At 33.8% G+C, this 18558-nt stretch overlaps 1 protein-coding gene across 15 annotated transcripts in view; it reads left to right on the top strand.

The window, feature by feature from the left end:
• The window catches only part of PPIP5K2 (diphosphoinositol pentakisphosphate kinase 2), a 50108-nt gene that overhangs the window by 28128 nt on the left and 3422 nt on the right, over nt 1-18558 (top strand). For 6 of the 15 annotated variants that reach the window (XM_064404345.1, XM_064404343.1, XM_064404347.1 and 3 more), the window contains 13 exons: nt 1761-1902; nt 2465-2688; nt 4186-4313; nt 4505-4619; nt 5863-5970; nt 6052-6168; nt 6817-6990; nt 9341-9514; nt 10406-10429; nt 10726-10795; nt 12836-12955; nt 13813-13875; nt 17578-17709. In XM_064404345.1, the coding sequence (XP_064260415.1) occupies nt 1761-1902; nt 2465-2688; nt 4186-4313; nt 4505-4619; nt 5863-5970; nt 6052-6168; nt 6817-6990; nt 9341-9514; nt 10406-10429; nt 10726-10795; nt 12836-12955; nt 13813-13875; nt 17578-17709 (1591 nt within the window). Of the gene's footprint in view, nt 1-1760; nt 1903-2464; nt 2689-4185; nt 4314-4504; nt 4620-5862; nt 5971-6051; nt 6169-6816; nt 6991-9340; nt 9515-10405; nt 10430-10725; nt 10796-12835; nt 12956-13812; nt 13876-14445; nt 14589-17577; nt 17711-18558 lie in introns of those variants that run through there. The other 9 variants (XR_010353212.1, XM_064404348.1, XM_064404349.1 and 6 more) reach the window with 9 other exon arrangements.

Below are 18558 nucleotides of genomic sequence, written 5' to 3'. Positions count from 1 at the left end.
AGGTGGCTGTACCAATTGTGGCTGTAGATATTTCATCCCGCAATTTCGGTAATTAGAATAGCTACAAACTTTGAAGTAGGAGTGGACAGGGATCTCGTTTGTAAACTTTTTTCACTGTTCCATTAAAATATTTTAATTATTCAAGAAATGACATAATATTGTTTGAATTTTTTATAATCTTTACTTTGACATTGTATGGTGTAACAAAACGTTTTCCTACCTACTGCAGTTTCAATCGTTAATCTGCTACAAGGCCTTTTTTTTTACTTAGAATACGAAGATACTGAAAACCAGTAGAATACTTTCAGTGAAATGAAATATCTCATTAACATGCTAAATTAGCACATAGTAATATAGTTTATGTTGACTTAGTACTGATCATGTCATTGTTCCTCGTTTTAAATGTATTGTTTGTTATAGTTAAGAAACTTCTTTCTCTTTCAATTGCTCATACTCTGTCTTGTGTAACGACTAAATATAAATCCTCAAATGAGGTTTAAGCTTAAACTGTTATTTTTGAAAAAGCATTGAGAGCAAATTATTTAAGAATAATATACCCTGCATGTATATACCCTGTGTGGATTCATTTAAATACATAAAATATCATGCAAACCACTCCTAGCAGTGGATTCAACAGTAATTGGAAAATGCAAGGATTTATTGATGTTTGTTATATAGATATAATAAGGTTTGAAATTAGCTAGAACTAATAGAGTGCTCTTCAATCACTGAGTTACTGGCCTTTGGGATTATAAAGCAATAAAAACTTGGGGGGTTCATTTATTTGTGGAGGTTTTTTAATTTACTTGTGATTTGGGAAAACTGTATGGGGTTTATTCCTGTGCCTTCCTCTCATTACGTATTTCTTGATTTACATCGTAATAGGGAGATAGGAACTGTTTAGTGTCAGGTAGACAGCAGAAGTTTTCCACATCCAAATTACTCTAGTCATTTCAGGAAACTGAGGAAAGTGCAAATAATTGTGTGGTTTTTGTATAAATTAATGTTTCATATCATTGTTCACTTTGAATTCTGCAGACTTTTCTGAAAAAAAATGAGGCTAAGCCTCATATATACATTGAATGTATTGTTTTAGTGACACTCACCTTGATGGTGATCATTTGTAGCTTTTACCATTTCAATAATTTATCCCATTCTGAAGAACATCTCATATGTTGTTCCTATATGTGCATTTAAAGGCTTTCTTTTTGTGCCTGTGTCCTGCAGTCCTGTAGAAACAAAAACCTATGACAGGAACAGGCAAACCTTTTTAAAGGTACCAGTTACTCTGGCAAATCTGGTTCCTATAGAGAAAAAAATATTTTGTGAGGCATGTAGCTTAGCGACAACATTTCTAACAGAATTTACTTTTGTAAGCTTTTGAATACAGAAGTTACTTGAAAGGAAGATATGGAAGCTTGCTAAGTATATATATGAAATTTTAAGCGTCTTCCCAATTTTCCTGTCTTGGAATAAAATAAATGGTTTTATTAATTCTTGTAGATATTCACATTTACTGTATAGAATTAGTTGCTCTATGAATTTCTTATTACCTTTGAATCTCTAGTAAATGGTACTATGTTTTGATGTATTTTCCTAATGCCTCAAAGGTATAGATAATTGATAAATTATTAAAAATATTCATAGCAACCTGCTTGAGTACTTTTTCTCCAGTACTTGGTATCTTTGACATGTTCCATCTTACCAGGTTTTTCAAATCTAGTCTGTTCAGTTAATTTTGTGTTTATCTCAAATTGCAGCTCACTCCATCTGGGAGCATCTCACTGATAAAATCAATGCAGATTATTAAAAATCCTGTAAAGACATGTGACAAGGTCTATTACTTGATACAGAGTTTGACTTCTCAGATCAGGCAGAGAATGGAAGATCCAAAGTCTGCAGGTACTGAAACATTTTTGTACTTGTATTAGTTTCTCTAGTTAATATACATGAAAGAGAATTGTAATGTAACTTCTTCACTAAACTCACTTTTAGCAGAACATTGGTCAACCAATAATGGATTAAGTACTTTCACTGTCTGATTTCATATGCATAGTTTTGAAGTAAAAAGTGTGAGGAACATGTGGTTGTATTGCAGGTAAGGGCTCTTTGATGCTGAGAAATTCCAATGTTTGCAGACATTCTTGTCTTAATTATTTGAAACTCAGCATGCAACAAAGGAGTAGTAGGAAAAATTGATGGTACTAAAGCTAATTTATATAGGTACATATTATATTTAAGGGCCAGTGGTACATTTCTGCCGCAATGTGTTTTACTATCATAATGGAGCTATGTAATTGTGATGCTTTCTGCATTAAAATAATTTTATGCCCCGTTGTCCCTTCTTCTTAATGGTAATTTATTTTAATCCCTCTGTAATTCAGTTGTTGCTACTATGTAATTAAAATGTCCTTTTGTTACTTGAATGGCCTTAATTATTTATAAGAGATACATGTCTATCCAGATATTCAGCTGTACCACAGTGAAACTCTAGAACTGATGTTGCGCAGGTGGGCCAAGTTGGAAAAGGACTTCAAAACAAAAAATGGAAGATATGATATTAGCAAAATTCCTGATATTTATGACTGTATAAAATATGATGTACAACACAATGGATCCTTAAAATTAGAAAACACGATGGAATTATATAGGCTTTCAAAGGCTTTAGCTGACATTGTGATTCCTCAGGTAAGCATTCTCAGTTATTAAATAAAAGAAAGTGTAAAATAAATACATTTTTAAATTTTTGTGAAAATGTCTACTTTGCATTTTCTTTTGAAGCCCCCACATTTTGCAATAGTAGAAGCTTTTAACATTATCTCTTATTTTTCAGTAGTAAACTGATTTGGATTTTTTCAGAAAAATTTGATTCAGAATTAATTAAGCTGTGTTCAGGATGAATTTTTTTAGAGATTTAGGGTGCAAACATGCCTCCTTCCTTTACAGCAGTGTATTAAAATAAAATGGTTCATCTTCACCATTCATCATAGATTTAACAGTTGCCTTTGTGGATAACTATGTTTTCTTAATTACTTTTAATTTAATTTCTACAGCTTATAGAAATTTCATTTTTGGGCTCTTTCCAAATGACAATGTTCATCCTAATCTATGCAATTTAACTAATTTTAAACAATTTTAATTTATAAAGACCTTTCTGCTTTTTCAAAATGCTAAGACTCCATGATGTCAATCTAGACATTAAATTTCATAGAATTTCAGGCCAGAAGTGGACAAGTTTAAGTTACATGCTCTGTGGGCTGTTAAACTTTGTTTAGCTCTAAAATTTTGGAGGTGGCAGGTCATGAAATTGAGTTGTGATAACAGGACAGAACAGACTAAAGCTTTCCCCAAGCATCTCTGCAGTTACATAATAGTGTTGTAACAGAGGTGTTTACCCATACTGTATGCAGCATGTGAGGGAAGTTCTTCCTCTCCCTGTCTCTCAAACTCCTTGACGTGGAAGAAAAAAATAGTAGTGATGCTTAGAATGCATTGTTGTGTGTGGGTCTGTTAAGCTGTAATTTTGAACAGAAAGTTAGAGAAGAGCAGGTCAAACTGAGGACACATACTGGAGGGAGAAGAACAAAGAAAACTTGATAGCCTACATAATGCAAAGGAAGAGTGCTTGTGTTGCTCTCTAGGGTAACAAGAAGATTCATTATTACAACATCTAATATCACCAGTAATTTTCCAGTTGTATATAAATACCATTTGTGTTATCATTTGACATAAATGGAAGATCTTCTCTGGGGTGGCTTACTCCAAACTAAGGCAGACATCTCAAATACATCTCTTTAGTGACTGTTAAAAGAAAGGGAAAAAAAGAAATAAAAATCCACAACATTTTGGGGGCAGGATAGGAGATGGAGATGGTACAAGAAGGCAGAATGATTCCATAGATGTTACAGTTAAGAAAAAGAGCTTTATCCTACCAGAAGGTAAATCCGCTTCTTTGCTTTAACTAATGAAGGAAAACTTTTTGTCGGTATCAAGTCAAACAGCAAAAAGGCAAACTTCTTGTTAGTTGAAGCTACATCACTAATCATATGTAGTAAAAATGTTTAAAAAATTGTTTGTAGCCAGAGCAAACTAATAGATGACTAATTTGCTTTCATATAGAAGCTTTGAATTAGAAGGCATATTAATCTCTAACTGAATTTTGAAAGTCAGTTTGTTTTTACACAGGAATATGGTATTTCTAAAGCTGAGAAGTTGGAGATTGCCAAAGGTTACTGCACTCCTCTAGTCAGAAAAATTCGTTCTGACCTTCAGAGAACTCAAGATGATGACACTGTAAATAAGCTTCACCCTCTGTAAGCCAGTCACTTTTTTACATGGTTACACTAATTACCTTAAAAATTAGAGCTATTCTGTAGGTTTCAAATTTGAAATACCTTTTTGGCTTATAGCAGTTAGAAAGTATAATTTATTTATTTATTTACAGCTATTTTAAAAATAAGGGCACATCTTATCATGGTCTAATAACATTTTTCTTTTTTTTAAGCTACTCCAGGGGTGTCATGTCCCCAGAACGCCATGTTCGTACCCGGCTGTATTTCACCAGTGAGAGTCACGTCCACTCTCTGTTATCCACCCTTCGTTATGGTGCCTTATGTGATGTAAGTTTCTCTGTTGAAGCCCTGATATTTTTGAGAGGAGCCTGACTATCAATTGAAACATTAAGTGACTTTGAAATTTATCACATTTTTTCAAACACTTTATTTTCTATTGCTTATGCAGAAACATATTGCAAATTGCACATTAATTAGCATGCTAATTTCCATCAAAGTAATGCTGTGTTCCATTGGCTGTATGTGTTAGAACCACAAACAGATGTGGAAAGGCCAGTTATTCTTTTTCGTCTTCTGTTGTCACCAATAGTTCTTCCACCTTTTATTCTCAAGTTATGATTCAGTGTTCTCCTGAATTTACTTTTGCACTGGCTTACTTTTTTTGACCATTGACATATTGTCAAGATGCCCCTACCTAATTTCAAGTCTGCTCATAGAGTACAAAGTTCCTCCTGTACAGTGAATTTTCTTACTTTCCTGTACTGTTACAGAATACTACAAAGGTGGTGTATTGTTCTCCATCTGATAGTGTTTGATATTGAAAAACACAAAGTCTCCAGGTTCAGAAAATTACTTAAACTGAGGTCTTGGAGTAGATACATGCAGCACTACAAACTTATCTGCTTGTAAGATACCGTTTGACTTACTGTCTTATTGAGATACTTGCTTCCAGTAATGGATGACTAAACTCAGTGATGGCAAAAGCATTTATAAACCTCTTGACATGCTAGAACAGGTACACTCCAATTTTAAGTCTGATAAACTCTTGATTTTTCTTTATGGTGGATTACTAAATGGTTTCTTTCCTACAGCATGAAAAAGGTGACTATTCATTTAAGTAGTTTGGGATGTGACAGTTGTACCTCCTCTATATACTAGAAAGCTTCGTTTACTCAGTTTGGCTGATATCTCTGTTAGTGTGATATCTAAAAACATTTTTCACAATATACTATCTGAAATTAATTTATTGCAATATTAGCAGTTCTCATCAGGAGAATTGAACACAATGCCTCTGTCTATATATCATTGTTGGCGAAAAAACATGAAAGACACACTGAAATAACATATGAAAAGTTTGCTCTTCACTTTTCAGTCATTTGATAAGCAATTTTAAGTCACTCATGGAGGTTCATAATTAGGTTTTTTTTGTTGTACCTCTGCATTTTCCCCAACTATGATGAGCTTTGCACTTTTACTATGAAAACCTGTGTAAATGGGAGAAAAGTGAAGTCATCAGTCTTTTTAAAGAAAACAGCTGAGTTTTACTTGTTGATTTCTTTTTCTCCATAAGGAATCAAAAGATGAACAATGGAAACGAGCTATGGATTACTTAAATGTGGTCAATGAACTCAATTACATGACACAGATTGTTATCATGCTCTATGAGGATCCAAATAAGGTATTTAAAATGGGTAAATATCTTCAGAAATTAGTAGTGCTGAGCTATTTTTTAAAGTATAAACCTATTATTTTACTTCAGGAACTTTCTTCAGAAGAACGTTTTCACGTAGAGCTGCACTTCAGTCCAGGAGCTAAAGGCTGTGAGGAAGATAAAAATTTACCATCTGGATATGGATACAGACCTGCCTCCAGAGAGGTAATAATTATGCCTTTCTGTAAAGCAAAACTTAGGTTTTTTGGATATGGATGTACCTAAAATAAACACTTTAAAGTTGTTATGTAAAAAATACAAGTGTGGGTTTTTCTTTTGGTAGAAAAACATGCAGTAAAAGATAAGTAGTCCCAGTATTTTCTGTTTTGAATGGGCACTGAGGTGAAGGACACAGATAATTTGGATGTTCTGAATCTTTGCCAGAATTTTTACTATAAATACAACATACTCTAAGTGATGTCAACATCAGAGTGTCACATGAATAATATTCTGGGAACTGGAAGACACATTTAAGAAAGTAGTTTGGCATGTTTATGAATACATATTGTTGAGGAAGGATTGATATTTTCCAAGATATATGGTCAGGTAAGTGTAGTTATGATTGCGTTCTGAGAAAGGAATGAGAACAAAGCTTGGCTGGAATTCTTCTAAATAGAAGAAAAAAGAAGAAACAGATTATTATTTAGATAATTAAAGTCTAGAACAGTTTTTCCAGTAATATGTGATTTACATCTTGTATTTTTAAAATCAGCTTGTTTTGTCTTTTTGCGGAATATTTATTTAAGAGACACTTCTGTCTACATGTTAGAAGGTGTGCAGACAAATTGATAATGAATTATGTATTTTCTGTAGAATGAAGGCTCAAAAAAAACCTCTCATAGAAATGATAGTGATGAGGAGGTGCACGCTCCTAAACGAGATGAAACCGATCGATCAGTAGTGATGTTCAAGCCAATGGTATCAGACCCAATTCACATACACAGAAAGTCACCCCTTCCAAGATCCAGGAAGATTGGTTCTGTGGAAGTAAGTGTTTGTGTTCCAGATAATTTCTGTCAAAGACATTAATTTTTGCTTGCTTTAAAGAAAACAAAACCAAATGAAATTCTGCTTTTGATTATACAAAACCAGCATGATATGACTCACAGAACCTCAGTGGGAAATCTTCCATAACAATAATTTCTCCGAAGAGCTATATTTTTAATAATTATTACTATTCTGTGATAAGACTTACTTCCTTTTATTTAAGCCATTTTAGAATAGTTGATATTTGAAAATGAAGACTCTTTCAGTCTAAACCTACATCTACAAACTAACATACATTGCTTTTCTATTCATCCTTACAAGAGAGCTACTACTGGGAATTGAGCAAACTTTCAGGGTGATTGTGCTGAAAGGGAGCAGAGGGATTAGGGTGGATGGGGAGGGGCAGACGTGAGACATCTCTACTGTATTTACTTTCATGTGGAGTGAAAGTGACTCTACTTGTCAAGATTTTGAAGGTAAGAAAGATAAAGTGGAAGCTTTCTTTTTAAGTGGCTGGTGTTTCTTTCATGAATTCTGTAGGTAACATCTTGAACAATCTAGTTCGCTGTCTTGAAAGCCATGACATCTAGTTGTGCTTCACAGATATGGCTTAATGTCACAGAGGTGAGGGGATGCACAGCTGTACACTGATACCATTGGGATGGTTGAGTGGGAATTCAGATGGTGCATAGAAGCACTTCTGTGATATTAATGCTAGAAGCAGACTAACAGCTTCTTATTGCCTCATTTTCAGTTGCTTAAAACCATCAGAAATGAAGATTCACAGCAAAAGCTTTTTCTTTTATATCTGTGTTGGGAATGAGTTGTTTGTATGCAGTAAAAGTATTACAGATTTGGAAATCACTTGGTTATTGGCAGTATGGAGAGAAAAGGATGCATGATTCCCTTCTGTAAGGATATGTGTATAACTTCACATGACTTCCATAAATTAACAGACATAATAAATGTTAATGTCTTACATTTTCTATTTCAAAGTTTTTTCATAAACAAATGCTCACAACATCAATATTTTTTATTTTTAGAAGCTGTTTTTGCGATGATCATGCAAATTCCCCTCCTAGCTATGAGTTCACTTATGCACAGCTTAATAGTCTATTACTTCAACTTTCAACCATTTTCATAAATTATATGGAAGTTAACTTTCCCAAGATATCACAAGCACAACTTGCCAAATTCTGACTGTGCAGATAATATATGTTAAAATGGGATGTGTTTCAGCATTCAGAGCTTGCTTTTTTGATGGAAAGAAATAGCAAATTTAGAGAAAACATACACTGTAAAACACATTTTTGTTATAAGTAAAATAGGAAGTTCCATCTGGCCTACTGAAATCTGCAAAACTAGTGTTTGGAATATATAAACTAAACAGTATTTTGGAGCAATTTTAAAAAGTCACTGCAACTTAAACTGCAACTGCCTTGAACATTTTTTTTCTTTTTTTTTTTTCCTTCCCCCCCCCCCCTTTTTTTTTTATCCTCCTGTAAGGTAATTCTGTTTTCATCTATGTCACGTTAATTTGAAAGGGCACTGTCAGGTGTGAGTTTATATGTAAATTTTAATCTGGGTTAGTCAGTAGTATTTACAGAAGGAATGCAACTGTGACTGAGTCATGAAAGGAAAACAAAGCTGAGTTATAGTGGTAAAACCAGAATATAAAGCTCATTGACAATGGGAAGCAAACTGTATTACAAAGAATGTTATTGCTAATGATATATAATGATGTAGATATGGGGGGATACTTAGCCTGACACTCCCTTGAAATCCTCAGAAGTTGTCCAGCATCAGTTAACTTTTAGTACATTTTTAAGTTTGGAAAACTACTACCAGTCAATTTAGTGCTACTATCAGTGAGTCAGCTGTAAAGTCTCAAAGGAAATTTTAAAATTTAAAAATAGCATTCAGATAAGCTTATAGACTAGAAATGGAAACTATTAAGTAATAAATAGGAAAGTTTAATGTACTTAGGAAGGGAAAAACTATTAAACAGTATGTCAAGGGTAACAGAAGTTCTGTCTCCAACATATGAAAAATTCTTAAAATTATGAATCAATTATTGATAACAAATGTTTTCTCTCATATCTAATATTAGTCTACTAGAAATTTGATTGAAGTGTTGTAGTAAAAGGTATCATTGGCTGAAGAGATAAAAGTGAAACTGATAACTTTCTAATGTTGGATTATTACACTTTTCTCTTGCTGTTTAATAGTTTTTAAAGGTAGTATGTAAAAGGATGCAAACAGATTGGGTTTTTTTCTTTTCTGTTCATTTGGCTCTGTTGAATCTAACTTTGCATGCTTTGCTGTTTTTTGCCCCCTTTCTCACTTCCAGGAAGAGAGCCCCCTGAGTGTGTCTAGCCCAGAGTGTATTGGTACCTGGCTGCATTACACCAGTGGTGTGGGTACTGGGCGTCGAAGACGCAGATCAGGGGAACAAATCACTTCTTCCCCTGTCTCCCCTAAATCACTGGCTTTCACATCCAGTATTTTTGGCTCATGGCAACAGGTTTTTAAACTTTACTTCATTAAACATTTTATGCATTCCAAGCAACAACTGTCTTTAAGGACATCTAATCCCTTGTTACGGATTATGTTTCAAGCAATACTTTCCACTTTTTAAAATTATGTGCCAAGAATGTTTGGGGGAAAAAGACCAAGTGCATGTTTTTCCACTGAATGTGTTACACACTTTCATAGACATTTGGTTTCTTTATAGGAATTGCAAATGTTACCACAGTAAAAAAGATTTAGTGTGCTGCCTCATGGAAGAGAATTATGTTTTGGTTTAGTTGTCCTTTAAGACTTTAAAACCAGCATTGCTTAATTTGGTGGTAGGTAAATTAAAAAAAAATTGCAACTGATTCAATTTAAAATAATTTATTTGGTACTTCATGTTGCTACTCAAAACTTGTTTTGCATATATAATATTTTCAGTGGCCTGGTATTAACTATTGCAGGGAAAAATCTCTAGCACTAATAATTCTTGCCATCTATATCTGGAGGTATCTGAAACTCCCAACACAGTACATCATCCATTGACTCATACAATATTTTGAAGATTGCTCCATGTAATGGGGGAAGAGGGAAAAGCAGGGGAAAACAGAAACAGTAAATGTTTTTGAAGTACCAGTGAAGATCTAAAGCTGTTCAGAATATCAAGATATTGTTTATATGTAGGACAATGGATGGTGTTCTGTAACCATATACTTTTAGTTAGAAAATTTTCATAATTTATTGTAGAAAATTCTAAAATTATATACATTGGAAAAGTTTATATCAGCAAAGGCTGTGAGCATCTGGAGATTGTACTGATTGAGCCTGTGCATGGTCAGTGATCGTATGGTGTCCTCAATAGCTTGTCTGTCTTTCCTTCCCTCCCCTCCTTTTTTCAATACAGGCGCAGTTTAGGAAAGTGCATTTGGTAAAATGAAATAAAATGTCTCAAATATTTGTTCTCATATCAGTCTTGGTCTGTGTCCTTTCTCATTCTGAATGCTTGCTTTGCACCACTTCATTGCAAGGAACTCATATGTGAAATGGACTCCCTTCAGAAGGGGATATTGCATGATCTCTCATGTTTCCTTTACATATTTTTACTAACACTTACCATACAGCTTATTAACACCTGTCTGTCTGAAACAGGCTGCTGTATCAAGTTAAATGGATGTTTCATGCTGCTGTTCTACTTTCCCTTATTTTTCTGTTTCTTACATCCAGGTCCTATCAGAAAGCAATAGTAACTTACGAACACCAAGAACTATTCTGGAACAAAAGCAGAGTGGTCTAGGTATGTGCCTACAGTTGAAATTTTGTTTGATGTTATCAGCTTTTCATCTGCCTGCTGTTCTTTATTGTATATTCTTTGAATAGCTTTTTTGTTAACAGGACCCAATAGTACATGTTGTCAGTAACATATGCTGAGTGTCCGCCTATGGACTGGACAATTCTTTTTGCAAAAAAATTTTTGAAATAAATTATAAATGAAAAGAGCAAACTGTTTGAGACCCTTCATACTACTGATTTTGTACTGCTCACAACAGGTACATAGGATTATTTTTTAACATAAAGCAGATTTTTAAGATAATGTCTTTTTTGTTTGAGCTTTTGGATTTTGCAAGAATATTTTGCATTAAAACAGCCTGTTCTTTAAAATTTCTCTTTCCTGTTATGGGCAATTGATGAAAGTGAAGACGTTTTTCTGAGGGCTGGGGCATGGAGAACAAACATAAAGTTTCTTGATAGTATCAGGGGTTTTGCACATACTCCTCTCCTAAAATTAATTTCTTCTTTTCAGCATTAGTATGAATCATGCTATAATTCAAAGGCTTCTTTAAAATTCTCTTAATTGAAGAGGTGCTTTTCTGTTGCTTTATTAAAACAGGCATACATATGACTCACATGTAAAAAAAAAATGAAATCATGCACTGCTGTAAATCAATATTGCTTTTTTTTCTGTGTGTCTTTTTATGGGAAATAAGAAGTATAAATAACTGCATCACCTAGATGCATAAACTTAGAAGTAGCTTTTACTTTATTTGCAAAGATACATGTTTTTGTATGTCTAATCTTTCTATGATACTTTTCTTCCCATTATATTTTTCCCATAGCAAAATGTATACAATCAGGTGCTCTTGTTTACTGAAGTCTTGGATTTTATTATGTGCTTGCTAAAGTTAAATGAATATTCTATTGTGTGATACAATATGGCTTGTAGAAGTTGATGTATTTCCATGTAGATTAAGGTATTACATTTGGTATGAAAGGCTTTTGCCACAGACCAGGCACCAATTTATTTTGGCTGATTGGTCACATGTGCTAGTAATGTTTCCCCTCACTGGACTATTATAAATAATGATCATATTGCTGATTTTCATAAAAACATCTGCTGTTACTTATCTAAAATGTGAAAGATAAGTTCTGAGTGAAAAATTGCTTCTCCTTTCAACTAGTAGTAAAATGTAAAGGAAAAAACTTGCAACTTTTTTCCCATTTTGTTCATTGTTATATGTAAGTTTCATTAATGGTTGTTGATTACAAAAGTTATTTTTATATTTTTATCTGTGGCTGTCAGTGATTTCTTTAAATTCCCATTCTAGTGGCAGGAATGCATGAGTTGTAACAAAGTACTGTCACTTGCATGGAACTGTGCAAAAGTCTTTTCAGTAAAGGAAGTCAAGTTAAACTTGACAAAACTTTTGGGTTTTTTTCAATTTGTAACATTGTTAGTAATGGTAGCTGAAATCTGAATAAAGTGTTTCCAATTTGTTTAAGATTTTGTTGGGGTTAGAATTATTTCCACATTCTAAGTCTGTGGAACTGCATGAGTACTTCATAGCAGCCTGTCATCTCCAAGGTTGATTTGGATGAAAGCAATGAGCAGCATTTTTCCAATTTATATTTATTTCAGGAATACAGGTATTCAAAGACACAACTTTCACATCATCATCAATCATTATCACCATCAATCATTATCATCATCATCATCTTCATTTTGTTTTGTTGTTTTGTTTATGTTTACATTGATGCTAACTGGTAACTTTTTTTTACCGAAAGTGAAAACAGGACAAGAACTCACTTTGTTAAAGCCAGTCCTCTCTTGGCACATATAACAGAGTGTGCCGTTTCATGAGTAGAAGCACAATAAATTACAATAGTTTCAGCCTACAAGTCCCACTCTGACATTACAAGCATATTGTGAACCTGTCCAAGGCACTGCCAAAAGCTGCCTTTTGTGTGGTAAGAGCCATGTGCTTGCATGCTGCATGCATCCCCAATGTGAATGGACGAACACCTGGTTGTTGTATGTATTTTCTCTAACTCCCATCAGGGTCTCACTGTGCGGGCCTGTTTAGCACCTCAGTGCTCGGGGGTTCTTCAAGTGCACCTAACCTACAGGATTATGCTCGTACGCATCGTAAAAAGCTGACTTCTTCTGGCTTCATAGATGGTATGTGCACACTCTAGCACATGCACGCACGACCCATGTGCCACATTGAACTTCTAAAGATTTTAATGGAATCCTAGAATCTTTGGCCTTAGTATTAATTTTATGAGTTTCTATTGCTTCTTTATTGCCCATAGCTTGCTTATGTTTAACTTAATACCACAGTTAATTCTTGTTTGTCTTGAATTGAAAACCAGATCACAGACTTGTAATGTGTGCCAGGAGATTCTAGCAAGTGCATTTTTTAAGTAAACTGAAAGTTTTGTTTTTAAATTCTTTAATCATTTTAAACTCTGTTTTTTATCACTGCTACTTGATCTTGAAATTAAATAAATTATATTGAGCATACACAAGGAATGAAATTATAAAGTAATAAGTTAAATACTGATGGTGAAAATTTTAGGATTCCTGACCTTTTTTTTTCATGGGGTTTGGATTGCAAAGGAGCAGGAGATTCTCAGTTTTGGATAATCTGGCATAGAGAAGAAACTCACTCACTAGATTTCAGAATGTAAAGATACCAAAGCACAACTTCATAACTGAGGTGAAACAGTATTCATGCTGTTTTCCCCCCCACTTCACTTCTCAGTATTCGACTCTAACCTGAATAGCCTTGTATGCCAGAATCACCAGCTCATTCTGCTTGTTTTCATACATGTCATTACACATCTTGTAGTTACCAACAATCCAAATTTTCTTTTTAACATCTACTTAGATTTTAGCCCTTTTCCTTGGTCCCTTCTGCATGCAACTCACTTCTCTCATGTTTTTTTTTTCCTTTCTTCTTCCTTTTCTATTTTAAAATCTCCCACTTTTGGTAGCTGTTACAAATTTCAGGTACCTGTTTTTCTCTTTCTCAGACACCACACGCGGTTCTGCTGTTAAAAGGTTTTCTATCTCATTTGCTCGACACCCAACCAATGGTACGTTTTGCTTTTATTTTAAAAACAAAATCAAAACCAAAAGGTTTCTTGCTTCATCCCTTTTATTTTTTTTTTCAAATACGGGGTGTACAGTATCATCCAGCTGTCTGTCGTTCCTAACTTCAAGCACAATTCCAAATATATTTGTAATCATTAGATATCGTAAATACTTTCTTTACCATTCATTAGTATAAATACAACATCAAAATTCATTACTTAGAAAAATCTGCAAAAAAATTTAAGTACTACTGTTAATCATGATGTCTCATAAATTATGCTCCAGAAGTTCTTGTGTGATCAGACTGTATGGTAGGAGATACAGATAATAAAATCTGATCTTATTGGACATACACTTCTTGATAGCTGCTGTTTCTTCTTTGTCCTTCTCTGCTAATCTGATTCTCTGCCCATTCTAAAATAAATTGACAGCTGGAGTTTATGACTATCTTCTTGAAGTGATGCCAAATTACAAAAACTAAAGCAGAAACTTTGGTTCTATTCCTGCTAAATTGCTATATTTTTTATGGAACAAAAATTTATTTTACCTTATCATACTTTTCTGTTCATCAGATGTGCAAATTACTTAAATATTGCACTAAAAATCACAGCAAGAGAGCTGTGACTTCTTGAGCACCATTGACCTCTTGAGCTTCAAGAGTGAGAGTTAACTGTCTTCATTTTGCAAAATTTCTCATTTAACACAAAGGACAGAGGTATGTCTTTTTCTTCCTCAGCAAAATACTTTGCACCTCCCTTTCTGCAAGATTGAATAGGCCGCAAATATACTCGGGACCAACTGGACCTGAATGTAGAATGTGCATGACTGCTGGCTGAGTTCAGTGATAGTGATATTGAAATTGCAGTGGAAATCATCAGTATTTTTATGTTAGATTCAAAATATATTTGCTTTAAAAGAAACTTTTAAAAAGACATCAATTTTTGTTTAGCCTTGCTTAGAAGCAGAGTAGTATTTTGTTACATTCATTTCAAATCCATAGTGGCTAATTTGCAGTGCTTTATGAAGGAAAACTGTAGTAAGGATAAATTTATTTTTAAGACCTGTTTGATCTAAAATGCCCAATCTAATGTTTTATCTCAAATAGAAAAGTCAGGAGTCCATTTTTTTATATTATGATTCAAACCAAACAATATTCCCAAAACATACAAGGTCAGAAAATAAGAACTGCATTTGAGAATCTGTAGCTAATAATAGAATTACTTTTTGTTCCATTTAGTCACTTTTTGTGATTCCATTCTTTAAAAAATGGATCTAAATGGCTTTTAATGATCACACTGATTGCTCTGATTCATTTAATGCACAAGTTTTGCCACACATCTTTGACAAGATTAATGTATGCGGTATGAACTCCTATGAACCCTAAGTATATTCCAGGTTTCCAGGGGTTCTCTACTAACATAATGCCATACTGATGTTGTTTTGTCTATCCTCTGGACTATCATTTTAATTATCCTTGTCCCTTTCACTCTGTTTTTTTCTTACTTTTATGTTGTTATCACACCCTCCCAACTCATTTCAGACTACCCCCCCATCTTTAGTTCAAGGAACATGGTGAAACAAGTATCTTCTGAAAGTGCTATACTTTATTTTCTGGGCCTCTGCAGAACACCCACACCTCTTTAGGTGCTGGTCCACTTCCTCTGTGGAATTTCTAGGCTCCAGTGGTATGTCTCTACAGTGTTTGAATCTTAAGACAGCAGGGCTTTTTGAGATGCTGCGTTAACCCTTTCATTGGCTTGCCTTTTGATGCTTTAAGAATAAATACAGGCAAAAATCAAAGGCTGTTAGTGTACAGGAAATTGCCTTCTTAAAGGGATACTGTCAGGCTTCTTCCTGATAAAATTTGAAATTTATTTCTTATACCATCTAAAATATTTATCAGAAAACTATCAGATAAAACACTACACATAGATTTCCAGATTATGTTTTAAGCCATATCCCTTAGAAATAAAGTTACTACAATGACATGCTGGAATATGACTAGCTGACAGCAGAATTGTCAAAACTCAACAAAAAAATCTGGAGGGGAAATTCCTAAAACAAGAACATTTTATTTCTTCTCTTTTTTCTTTTAAAGGGCAGTAGTGCATTTTGGAATTCCCCTCTGGTTCTCTATAACATGCAGTATAACAATAATAGTTACTAAAAAATTAACCTGACATTGTCCCACTTATTTGCGAAATTAGAAAAAATAATTCTCATTCAAGTGATAGTAAATTTTTCAGGGAAAAGAGAAATCTTACACTTTACTGTAAGGCAATGAAAGGGTTTGCGTTTTACATGCATGCATGTAGTTATTTAGGATATTAATATGTATGATAAGCATCTTAGTGCTAAAACTGAAGGCTAGCTACTGAATTTATAAGAGAAGAGAAATTAATAGTACGGCGGTATTTCTTTTGTACACAAAACCCACATTTTCATAAAATGCAACATTTTGTTTATAATTTAAGTGAAGCTGACATAAGTGTACCTCAGTTGGTTGAATATTGTAGCAATGGTCCCCAAACTTCGAATATGGCCAAGGTGGGTCTAAATATAAGTATAGACATTTGGGGGTTTGAATCTTGCTGAATTTCTTTTTTATGGAAAGTGCTGATGGGGAGTGAATGGACAACACTGGATATCACAGGAATATCATTGCTTATTATTTTATGGGAAAGAACAGTTCCCATTTATAATACTATCTCTAATAAATGTGCCTTAAACTGAAATTCTAAACATTACTTCATTCACTATTGCTTCTTAATTGTCTTAGAAGAAATTTACAGTATTGAATTGCAAAGTTGTAATGTTACAGCTGTATGTTGAAAACACTAATGGACATGTTTTCCTCTTCTGAAATGCAACTGGATGAAATGCTGTTTATTGAGTTACCAAACTTGAATCACTTTAGAGGACTCCAAATTTTTTTAGCCAACATGTTTAAATGCTTTAGTCTATTAGTAATATGGATGTGCATGGTTAGTGTATGATCAATACTAACATAGAAAAGCAAAGTCCAATAAATTTTTAGATTTTTGGGTTGCTTTACTTACCTGTTCCAATATATGAAACTTCTAGTCTTTCAATACTGTTTTTAAATGCATAAGGTAGGTGTATATCTGTCTCACAACGTAAAAGCATGTAACTTCAAGGTGTAAAAATGCTAACAGTGGTTTTCCTTTGATATTTAAAGGCAACAGTTTGTTTTCACAGAATATTGAAGATGATAGAGCATGAATTCTGCAAATTTATTTCTTGGAAGATACAGCATTTTTAGCTCTTGTCTGCTAACAAAATAGCTGTCCTACTTTCTTGCATGAACGAGTTGCTTTTTTAGTATTGTGCCAGGTATCAGAATGAATAGGAGAAATACTACCTTTTCCTGACTTTTTTGTTTTAGTGATCTGCTAAGTTTGTCTTAAAGGGAAATCATCTTTCATGAACTGATTTGGGAGTAGAGCACAGTCTCTCATGGGTACTTCATGTGTACATGGGACTTCTATCGCACATATTGTATCTTTAGCTGGAAACTGGGTCATCTTGTTCCAACTCCTATAATATTTAATTTCCATGATTTCCAAGAGACTTATGCCTGCACAAGCTCATGTAAACTAGGCATTTTTATCATGCATTACTGCAGTACCTTATATCCTGTCTTATGTTTGGAAATATCTTTTTTTATTATTTTTTTCTTTTAGGCTTTGAACTGTATTCAATGGTGCCTTCTATTTGCCCTTTGGAAACTCTACACAACTCCTTGTCTCTGAAGCAGGTGGATGAATTTCTTGCTTCTGTTGCTGCTCCATCAAGGGAAAATCTGCAGGATACATGTACTGGTTATAGTTTGTAATTATGTTACTTAATTTTAAGTTCTGAACTGTTGTCTAGTTAATCTTTGCAGTGTTTGCAACTAACTAGTAAACAAAGGATACAGCTTTTGAAGAAAATGAAAATGTACATAAACCATAATTTTACATTTTGCACTATCCTTTTGTGGGTGTGGACATTTATAATTCATTGCAGTAATGTCTCTGTTGGCTGAGGTAGTAAATTAAGGATTTAATGAAATTATAATTAGTTTATTTCCTTTATTATTACATTGACTTCTCTGTACTGTCCACAGTCAGCTGAATTACAGGTAATACTTTTCAGGGAGCATGCAGTATTCCCAGCTTTATACTGTAATGTTGTACTGTCAGTAACCTCAGCAGAATAGTGTTGTATTTACACTTAAAACTTCATTATTTCCTGTTTCTTTCAGTATTACTTGGGGTTTCACCTGTACAGTGCTTTGCAGTTACTTAGGTTTTTAGCAGTTTGTGCTGCATGTTTGAAGTTCAGGTGGTCTTGAAAGGTAATACAGGTGAATTCTATCCATGTGCATATGTGTCTGGGAAATGATTTCCCATTGTGATTCTACTGCTGTGTCTTTGAAAATAGTTTCAGTTAGGTCAGATTTAGCACATAATAGGATGTGTCAGGTGATTGAAAATCATTCTTCCTAAGGAAGTGTCTAAAGATTTATGCTTTGATCAGGAAACTTGTACTGTTTCCTGATCAAAGTACTGATACAACAGTATATATGTTTGGACTTACCCCTTTTTTCTACTACAGGATTTTTCAAGTTTTCCCCCATTATTTTATACAGTTTAGATTTTAATTTAGTTTATTTGATAGGG

Source organism: Passer domesticus, chromosome Z (assembly GCF_036417665.1).
Source record: "Passer domesticus isolate bPasDom1 chromosome Z, bPasDom1.hap1, whole genome shotgun sequence".
Lineage (NCBI taxonomy): Eukaryota > Metazoa > Chordata > Aves > Passeriformes > Passeridae > Passer > Passer domesticus.
This window is presented reverse-complemented; position numbering and strand designations above follow the sequence as displayed.